Source organism: Myotis davidii, unplaced genomic scaffold, assembly GCF_000327345.1.
Source record: "Myotis davidii unplaced genomic scaffold, ASM32734v1 scaffold292, whole genome shotgun sequence".
Classification (NCBI taxonomy): Eukaryota; Metazoa; Chordata; class Mammalia; order Chiroptera; family Vespertilionidae; genus Myotis; species Myotis davidii.
The window spans coordinates 347,160-357,863 of record NW_006285042.1 but is presented as its reverse complement, the minus strand read 5'-3'; the positions used below and the strand labels follow the sequence as shown (position 1 = coordinate 357,863).

General features: G+C 41.6%; 1 protein-coding gene across 2 annotated transcripts in view; it reads left to right on the top strand.

Moving 5' to 3' along the window:
• CASR (calcium sensing receptor) overlaps nucleotides 1–10,704 on the top strand; it is a 101,155-nt gene that overhangs the window by 61,042 nt on the left and 29,409 nt on the right. For both annotated transcript variants that reach the window (XM_006755330.2, XM_015558488.1), the window contains exons 2-4: nucleotides 3,058–3,458; nucleotides 5,077–5,383; nucleotides 9,136–10,020. In XM_006755330.2, coding sequence (XP_006755393.1) covers nucleotides 3,274–3,458; nucleotides 5,077–5,383; nucleotides 9,136–10,020 — 1,377 coding nt within the window. In that variant the 5' untranslated portion in view covers nucleotides 3,058–3,273. The remainder of the gene's footprint in view (nucleotides 1–3,057; nucleotides 3,459–5,076; nucleotides 5,384–9,135; nucleotides 10,021–10,704) is intronic.

Below are 10,704 nucleotides of genomic sequence, written 5' to 3'. Positions count from 1 at the left end.
CCAGGCTGGCCAAGCCCCCCAGTGGGGACCCTCACCCCATGGGGGTGTGACCAGCCTGGGTGAGGGGCTGATGGACATTTTTAGGCTGGCCATGCCTCCCAACAATCCAAGCTCCCAGCCTCGCCTCTCCTTTTTTTCTTTTCTTTATTTTTTCAGCAGGTATCTGGGATTTATTTATCTTCTATAATTGAAACTTTGTAGCCTTGAGCAGAGCCCAGATTGGCTCCCAGCCCCTCCTTGAGCAGAGGCCAGGCCAGCTGGAAGCAGGTATCTGGGATTTATTTATCTTCTATAATTGAAACTTTGTAGCCTTGAGCGGAGCCCAATGTGGGCCAGGGCAGGAGGAAAGCTTGGCTTCCTCCATTGCCAGGGGCAACCCAACCTCCTGCTGGCTCCAGCTCCGTGGCTGCTGCCATCTTTGTGACAGAGTAATGGAGTGATGGTTAATTTGCATATTGCTCTTTTATTAGATAGGATGATTGAATGTATAACTAAGACCAAGGAATAAAGCCAAAAAAAATCTAAAAACAGGGCTGGAGTTAGAGAACTGGGTCTTCAGTATTGTTCAGACATTACTGGAGGCCCTCCCATGAATCCTGAGTATCTATCTGCTGGGCTGCTCATGCCATATGGGGCTCAGCACCCTATTCTTGAATGGCTGTTGGAGGAGGTGGGGATCTTAAGAGACAAGGGGCGAATATGACAATGATAAGAGCTTGACATTTATGTATATAATTATAATAAAGTGATGAATCTTTCAAGAAGGGAACTCCAAATACTTACCTGGCAGGGGAGATACCATGATCACGAAGGTGGTTTTGCCAGGGCGAGGCTTATCCATTGCACTCCAGATGTGCTGACCCCTGCAATTTCCCCAAGGAAAGAAAAAAAAAGAAGGGAACTCCAAGATCCAAGATATAAAAGACTATGACAGGTGGACCTACCTGGTCTGAGGGTTCAGGGAAGGCCTTCTTGAAAAGTCCGATAAATTGCTTATTGCACAACTGAGGTGTTAGCATAGGTGGAAATCCAGACTGTGTTTCACTCCTCAGGCAGCAGGTTCACATTGGCCCAGGACTGTTTCTGCCCGCAGAGGAGTTCTTTCCTCCATTTACACAAAGGCCTCACAGTTCACCATGTTTTCCTCACTGCTACCCCTCAGCCATGCCTCTGAAGTTATGGACATCTGAAAGATAAGCAGATGTTTTCCAGACAAAGTTTAGGCCAGGTGGACCAATAAGGGGAGCATCATGTATGACGTCTGGGGGATATAAAACAAGCCTGTGGCCTGGCTGCCATGGCTTAGTGGTTGAGCATTGACCGATGAGCCAGGAGGTCATGGTTCAATTCTGGCCAGGGCACATGCCCAGGTTTCAGGCTCAATTCCCTGTGGGGGGTGTGCAGGATGATTCTCTCTCATTATTGATTTCTATCTCTCTCTCTTCCTTCCCCTCTGAAATATTATTTTTTTTAAATAAAAGAAGCTGGTGCATTTGAGGATTTGAAGAAAGTTCACTATAGCTGGAGTGGGGAGTTCAAGGGGAAGTTTAGCAAAAGTGAGGCTGGAAAGGTACTCATTATAACTGGCATTTTCTGTGAATTTACTAGCTACACTCTGCTAATGGATATCTGTGCAGTATTTTATTGAGATCACAGAGGTTAAGTGACTTGCCCAAGGTCATATGTTAGGAAATAGTGGGATTATGGTTCAAAGCCACGTTTAACTTCGGAGCCGGTGCTCCAAACCACTTGTTCCGTGGTATCAAATGATTTGCAACAGTGGGTTGCAAGGGGACATAACTGGAAGAAGGAAGACCAGTGAGGAAATAGCTGCAGAAATCCAGGTAAGAAATGTTGGTGGCCTTAACATGGCCTTGGAAATGGGAAGGAGTGGGAGGATTCCAGAGATATTTAGGAAGTACAATCTACGAGGCTTGGTGCTTGTTTGAATATGAAGGGCAATGATGAGAAGAGGGAGGAGATAAGGATGACCCTTATGTTCTGTCTTCGTGGATGGCATGTCATTTGTTGAGATAGAAAATGGTGGAGGGACAAGTTGGAAGCACCTGTGGAACATTCAAGTGCAGATGTCCAGTTGGTGGTTGGATGCTTGGGCGTGAAACTCAAGGGAGGCTGTGTAGCTGACATCAACATGTAATTGTTAAGCCACAGAGTGGATAATAGAGAGTGTGGAGTGAGAAGAACAGAGAGTTCCTCCTAGGACAGCCATGCTAAAGCAGATCCAGCTGTTGAGCTTTGTAGAACATAACTGGACTCTTGGTTTACTTGCATCCTTTTCAAAAACTAGTCTTCAAAGGTTTGTGGAGTGTCATGTTACATAAATTGTAACCAGAGATCTGTGTTGAGGAAGCCCATAAAAGGGAGGCTACCATAATAAAGAAAGAATAACTGGCCTTCCTGACATTTTTGTTTGATTTAAAGTCAGATGTAAACTTAAATATGACTCATAAGAACATATATGCTCAATAGGTATTATTATTATTATACAAGGAATTGCCAATTGCCTATGTATTAATTACACAGAAGGACAAATGTATTAAAATCCAGCAGCAACATCAATGGAGGCTTTAACTTATCAATGGCCTCTTTAAAATGTGGCCCTCACCTAGCCATTGTGGCTCAGTGGTCGAGTGTCGACCTATGAACCAGGAGGTCACGGTTTGATTCCTGGTCAGGGCACATGCCAGGGTTTCAGGATCAATCCCCATTGTGGGATGTGCAGGAGGCAGCCAATCAATGATTCTCTCTTATCACTCATGTTTCTATCTCTCCTACTCCCTTCCTCTCTGAAATAAATAAAATACATATATTTTTTTAATGTGGCCCTCACAACTGAACACAGTCCTTCTCCTACATGAGCAATTAAACTTTGCTGTATCTTATATGAAGTGCTATAAAAATGAGATTCTGAGCCATGCCTTCCCCTGCTGCCCTACGGCTTCTCTAAATAGAAATTCTGAGCCATCTTTGTTGCAGTCGTCATAACAAGATGGAGAGTTAGGCTTAGTTGAATTCATTTTGTCTCTTTTCTCTTAGAAAGGCTCACAGCAGTCTCTACATGATGTGGCTTCTGAAGATTCAAGGACCATCCACCTTACTAGTCTGCAATGGAAACGGCAGAAATGGAAAATCAAACACCATGACTTCCATTCTGTTATTAATCACTCTGTAGGCATGTGCCCCCACCGCAAGGACTGAACTGCACCAAACTTCAGCACTTCTTGTCTCTCCCCCTGGAGAGGAAGCAGAACTATGGCGCTTTATAGCTGCTGTTTGATCCTCTTGGCATTTACCTGGCACACTTCTGCCTATGGGCCCGACCAGCGAGCTCAGAAGAAAGGGGACATTATCCTCGGGGGACTCTTTCCTATTCATTTTGGAGTAGCAGCCAAAGATCAAGATCTAAAGTCAAGGCCAGAGTCTGTGGAATGTATCAGGTAAGGGAAGGAGCCAAGTCAAAAATCTCTTCTCTTCTGGGTGGTTGGAGAAAAGCTGTACCAAACCCAAAACAATCTTCAAACTTGGTTTTCTCTTTTCAAAAATGGTGATTGGTAATCATGCTGAAATTTATTATCCTCCCACCCCTGACTTTTTAAAGAAATTTTTCCAAAAGTATAGTATCACCTTCCTTAACCTGGACATGAGAGATCATTACTGCACCCCAAGTCTTGACCCATCTTCTAAGAGAGAATAGCACCTTCATTTTGAGATTTGCAACTTCCAAAAGTGATCCAACACTTTTCCTTGGTCTTCCTAGTAGCTGAAAAATGAAAATGAAAAGTAGGATTATTCTTTTAAAAAAACTGGATTTTATTTATGTGCTAGTGAGAGCTCACAAATTAGATAACATTCTCACATGTTTCTTATGAATTCAGAAAAACTAAGTGCAGAATTTTACTGATCCTGATTATATCCTTCACATAACCCATGTGGACAGGAACCCCTTTGCTGCACCCTACTGGTCAGAGTTGTGCATGTGCTACATGCATACCTAAGATCAAGCAAGAAGCTTCACATTAAATAATATGTATTATATTAAGAAAGATAGCAAAATTAGCTTAACAGTACAGATGTTTTATGTCATCAAAAATTCAATAATATCTCTTCATAACTTTTCAGATTTTAAACAAATAATTAAATAACAGAAACATAAAGAAAATGACTAAGAGAAGACATTAAAAGTTAGATCAGGACCTCAAGCACCCTAAACGATATAGTGGAGATGTATTTCTCACCTCCTGTCATAGATTTCAAGTAGTACAGCCCACGATGCAAAGGGAGAGCCTGCAGAGTTGTTTTGGGTACAGATACACTGACTCACCACATTTTTGGAGCCTTGACTCTGAGCCAAGTTTTCAGAGGATAAAACTATGTCACTGACCCTATTTCTCTGGGTTAATTTGCTTGATTTTTACTTAAAACAATGTCCTTTGAAGAGCAATCCATGCTCATTTTTTAAAAAGAGGAAGTATAAATAAACCAAAAGCACACAATTTTAAAATCATATTCTACCACCCAGAAATAACCAATGCTTGTGAACGACCTTTCTATGAATAATATTTGCTTACTTGTTTATTTACAAAGGTGACACCACCCATTTCCCTTTCCCCTTTGACCTCCAGGACTGTCTTGGTCTAAATTTGTGACTTTGCAAATCTGAGGTTATTCTTGGGCTCCTACATATTAAAATCCTAATCTATTTTTATGTTCCCTAGTCCTTTTTCTTTTTAAATCTCTATATTACCAAAAAACCTCAAATTCTTTGCTGGGTGAGTCAGATACAAATTATTAATTCTGTTACTAATAACAGTCTTTATTCGTATTATTCCCTAACTCTGTAAGGCACCATGCTGAGACGTTTGTATAATTATCGCTTGTTCCCAGCCACCCTATGAGGTCTGTGTTATCCCCATTTACAGAGAGGACCTTGAGTCTCAAAGAACCCAACGTCATGAAACCAAAAAGTAACAGAGCCAACCCAGCTTTGCCCAGTCCTTACTCTAAAGTAGGTGACCAGAAAGCCTTCCATTTTCTTCCATTTCTTCTTTCTTCCAGGTACAATTTTCGGGGGTTTCGCTGGTTACAAGCTATGATATTTGCCATAGAGGAAATAAACAGCAGCCCGGCCCTTCTTCCCAACATGACGCTGGGATACCGGATATTCGACACTTGCAACACCGTTTCTAAAGCCTTGGAGGCCACCCTGAGTTTTGTGGCCCAAAACAAAATTGATTCGTTGAACCTTGATGAGTTCTGCAACTGCTCACAGCACATCCCCTCTACCATTGCTGTGGTGGGGGCAACTGGCTCGGGCATCTCCACAGCCGTGGCAAACCTGCTGGGGCTCTTCTACATTCCCCAGGTATCCGGGCCTTCTTAGATGGGGCGATGTGGGCTGAGGTCAGGAGAACCGCCTTGGGGGACTGCCATCCTCGGTGTCCAAACAGTTTGCTCTTTTCCTCTCTCTGGCTTTACATGGACACAAAAGTCCTTTTAATTACTTGGGACATTGGATCATGACCATTGGGGATTCTTGAGACACCCCCAATGTCAACATCAACTAGACCTTCCAAAATTCATTTAAATATACCTTATGTAACACTTTGTATATGACTTCTATTTACTTATTTGTATACCTTGCATAGAACTTTTCCCCCCAAAGTGTTCAGTTCTTTAACTTCCACGCCATTCCTTTAGTAAATGACCTTTCTTCTGCCTTTACTAAAAGGAATGAGACCATATGCATTAATCAAGCCGTTCAAACCCCAAGTATGTCTCTAATCCTACTCTACTCCCTTAAACATCTCTTCCTCTCAACTATCTGGTTGGAAGTTTAGCTCAGAGAGAAGCAAGGAATGTTTTCTCACAAAACAGGAACTTGGTTGCAGATTCTAGAAATGGAAAATATTCTATTCCATTCAGCAATTATTTATAGAGTATATATGAAGAAGCATCTCCACCCTGTAGGAAGTCAGTGTAGGTGGGGAGATGTCTGTATTTCAGTGAATTGCACATTGACTGAAACATGTGCTTTGATAAGTGTTTGTTCAAAGTTGTATATTTTTTTTCACCAAAAAAAGACAGCAAGCTTTCAATGTCATTTTATAACCTAATTTTTCTCCCTTAATACTATAGAGCAAACCTTTTCTCATGCCAATATTTATAGATCTATGACATCATTTTATAATAGTGAAAAATTGGAAACAACCTAAATGTCCATGGGTGGGAAAATCAGCTCAATTGTGATACATTTCTTATATCAATTTTTTAATTAAATTGTAAATCACGTTTTAAAAATCAAATTTTAAAATGTTTTATGTCTAATATTTAAAATTTATAAATTCCTTCGATAAATCCACATTTCTATGTTGTGAGGTCCTTGTTTTGCTGGATGCTAGCCATTATCCCTTTACATACACGTGACAACTGAGAAAGTCTTGTCATCATTTCCCGAATCCTTACTTTCAGGGAATTAAAGGTGTTTCCCATGGGGAAGCCCTGGCTCTGTAACTTTGGTGCTAAAATGATCTAACAAAGTGAATGTGTTGGACAAAATGCAAATGTGTATCTTGTAAGTTTCACATATGGTGCAGTATTATTTTCAATACACAGTTAAAGTAGATTGTCGTGATCTCATGTCCAGCAGGTATAAGATGTAACTGTCATCAATAAAGAACATGAAGGGAAAGATTTTAATTTTTTGTGATTTGAATGAAAGATAACGTTAGCTTGAATTTGAATATTAGAAGTGCTGAGAAGACGGCAGTGATTGATTATCAGTCAAACCAATTTAAGTGTATCTACAGCAGTGGTTCTCTGCCCTGGCTGCATGTTGGAATCACTGGAGAGTTTTCAAGATACTGATTCCTGGGTCTTATTTCCCAGAGATCGTGGTTTCATTGATGTGAGATGCAGCTTGGGTGTTGGGAGTTTGGGAAGTTCCCCAGGCAATTCTAATGGGCAGCAGAGTTGGGAAACACAGCTCTGCAGGGTGGGGTCAGTGGTATTTCTGTGCCACTCACGCCACCAAGTGGATGGAACGAGCAGACCAGCCTGCTTGTTCTAACCATAATAAGTTGTGGTCAGAACAGGTTAGTGAATCATCCATGAAATTCTCCCCTTATAATAAAAAAAATTTTTGTGTTTTTTTAAGGAGTTTTGTAGGGGGAGGGAGTACAAAGTGGTGTTTATCCCCCCACTGGACAAATGTTATGAATGCATTCTTTATGAGAAACATACACATGAGGGATATGTTTGTTTTTCAATTGTATTCCTTTAAAACTCTTTTTGGCCAAATTTTCAAAAATCAAGAAGTAAGCAATAATGAATGGATTTAAAAATTCCCAAGTACGTTTTTCATTTGCAAAAACCTGATTTAGAACCTATTGGTTGGGTCTGCAAATAGAGCATCTCAACAAATTATTTAATCTCACTATCTAGCTCATTAACTCCCACAGTACAGCAAGCAGGGGCTTATTCTGAACAAAAATTTTTTTGTCAATTTCATATTATAACTTCCAAATTCAAAGTTTTTATTTTAAAAATGTGCCTACCCATTAGCAATATTGGTCCAGTTTTTCATAGACCAATGCCTTTTATGTTTTGGTATAGAAATGATTCATTGTTAAGAAAAAACATTTTAGAAAAAATCATTTTAAAAACAATGAACATAGGAAATTAATTGTTTTAATTGGTGATAAATATCTAAAAAGGCATTCTCCAAAATTTCTTTAACTTCATATTTTTAAGAAGTTTAAAAATCTCCCTAGAAAACTGGAGAAAAAGTGATATTAACACCCCTCATTACCTAAAAGAAATTCCATTAAATATAAAAATGCTTTGTTCTTCAGAAGAAATGGTCCAATAACTTGGAACTTCCTAACTGGTGAGCCAGGACACACAGGAGTGCTACAGATAGGCCAAAGCCTGCCAAGATATTGATCCCCTCAAAGTTTTGGATGACTAAGTCAGAGCACCCTCCACCAGGGCTGCTCAGCCTCTTCCATTAAACTCATTTTCTGTGTTTGCCACAATGTTGGAGGGGGAGGGGAGTTGGGCAGCTCTGTACTGACAAATGCTTTACATGATATTCAGATACTTCTGCAGACAAAGATCTTTTACCATCAAAGAAAAGGCTTTCTTCCCTTGGTGCCTCAAATATAGAACGGGCTATGTCTAAGAAAGTGGAAAGACAGCAAGGCAGCTTTCCAAGGTTCCTTTTCAGTCTCTCTAGGATTTAGAGACCCACCTAAAAGCCTGTCAAGAGGCCTAGGCCATCACCTGAAATGAACAGAGGAAGGGGCTCTGAATGGTGACAGAACCCACTGAGAAGCCAGGAGGGGAAAGGATGTATTTCTGACTACATTTAATAATGCATGTCATTGTTATGGTGGTGCAGGGAAATTGAGCCTAATAAACCTAATGAGCCTAAAAGATAAACAGTTCTTGTAAATGACTACAATTAAGGATACTTTTATCTAAAGTACTGTGGGGAGGAGGTGGGGGAGAAAGGGGAGGGAAGAGAGTGAACAGCCAAATACTAGAGATGGACAGGAAGAGAGAAACTAGGCAGACCAGGAAAGGGGAACCCCTTGGGGCTCCTCTGAAGAGATTTAGGCTCAAAACCCAAAGGGAACCTATACCTTTCAGAAGTGAGTCATGGAAAAGTGTTCATCGCAGTAAAGGGGGAACTAAAATGTTCATGTCAGAACCTGGACCCAACAAGCAGAAGATGTGTGCTTGGGTATAGTGTAACCAAGAGGCAGTACCGAGGAGGTGAGGAAAAACGATGGGACAGTGCATAAAGACTCTCTGTGTAAGAATAAATGGACCTTACTATTGTTGAGCTGACTTTATGGCCAGACCCATTTTTGAGGGTAGCATTGTGAAGACCCAGCCCCTGTGAATTAGAATGCTCCCTGATAGACTGACTGACAGGTGCTTGGATGCTCACACTGGAGATTCTGGTTGTCCTCACCCTTTCCTCATGTCTGCAGTGAAGAACATATTTGATAAATTATATTAATAAATGCTCAACAAGCCCCCTCCACACAGCCTTGAGGCTCTCCTAGCACCTCCCCCATTCATTCATTCTGTGTTCTGTATTCTTTCCAGGTCAGTTATGCCTCCTCCAGCAGACTCCTCAGCAATAAGAATCAGTTCAAGTCCTTCCTCCGTACCATCCCCAATGATGAGCACCAGGCCACCGCCATGGCAGACATTATTGAGTATTTCCGCTGGAACTGGGTGGGCACCATTGCAGCTGATGATGACTATGGCCGGCCAGGGATTGAGAAATTCCGAGAAGAAGCTGAGGAGAGGGACATCTGCATTGACTTCAGTGAACTCATCTCCCAGTACTCTGATGAGGAAGAGATCCAGCAGGTAGTAGAGGTAATCCAGAATTCCACAGCCAAAGTCATTGTCGTCTTCTCCAGTGGCCCAGACCTTGAACCCCTCATCAAGGAGATCGTTCGGCGCAATATCACGGGCAGGATCTGGCTGGCCAGTGAGGCCTGGGCCAGCTCTTCTCTGATCGCCATGCCGGAGTACTTCCATGTGGTCGGAGGCACTATTGGATTTGGTCTGAAGGCTGGGCAGATCCCAGGCTTCCGGGAATTCTTGCAGAAAGTCCATCCCAGGAAATCTGCCCACAATGGTTTTGCCAAGGAGTTTTGGGAAGAAACATTTAACTGCCACCTCCAAGAAGGTGCTAAAGGACCATTACCCATGGACACCTTCCTGAGAGGTCAAGAAGAAGGTGGTGGCAGGATAAGCAACAGCTCCACTGTCTTCCGACCTCTCTGTACAGGGGATGAGAACATCAGCAGTGTTGAGACCCCTTACATGGATTATACACACTTACGGATATCCTACAATGTCTACTTAGCCGTCTACTCCATTGCTCACGCCCTGCAAGATATATACACGTGCTTACCTGGGAGAGGGCTCTTCACCAACGGTTCCTGTGCTGACATCAAGAAGGTGGAGGCTTGGCAGGTACATCCTTCACTTAGATAGCAGTTCTCTGTGTAATGAAGCAGAGTTTGGCCGATCTGGGTAAAACGGATAAAATGGTTACCGCAAAACGACAAGATCCTAATAAGGTCACTGAATGTAGCTTTGAATTCATATTGTCTTTACAAATATATGAGCAACTGACTAAACAATTGATAGTAATTTAATTTGATTATCTGTTTAAAGTTTTGGCTCAATTGTCCTTTAGCCTAGTGGTTCAGAATACTTACAGTATGGCACCTAAAAGGTTTTTTTTTTTAAATTAAATCTTTATTGTTCAGATTATTACATTTGTTCCTCTTTTTCCCCCCCATAACTCCCCTCCTCCCAGTTCCCGCCCCATCCTCTGCCCTCACTCCCCACCCACTGTCCTCATCCATAGGTGCACGATTTTTGTCCAGTCTCTTTCCACATCTCCCACACCCCTTTCCCCCCAAGAAATAGTCAGTCCATTCCCTTTCTATGTCCCTGATTCTATTATGATCACCAGATTATTTATTCACTTGGTTCTTAGATTCACTTGTTGATAGATGCATGTTTGTTGTTCATAATTTGTATCTTTACCTTTTTCTTCTTCTTCCTCTTCTTAAAGGATACCTTTCAGCATTTCATATAATACTGGTTTGGTGGTGATGAACTCCTTTAGCTTTTCCTTATCTGTGAAGC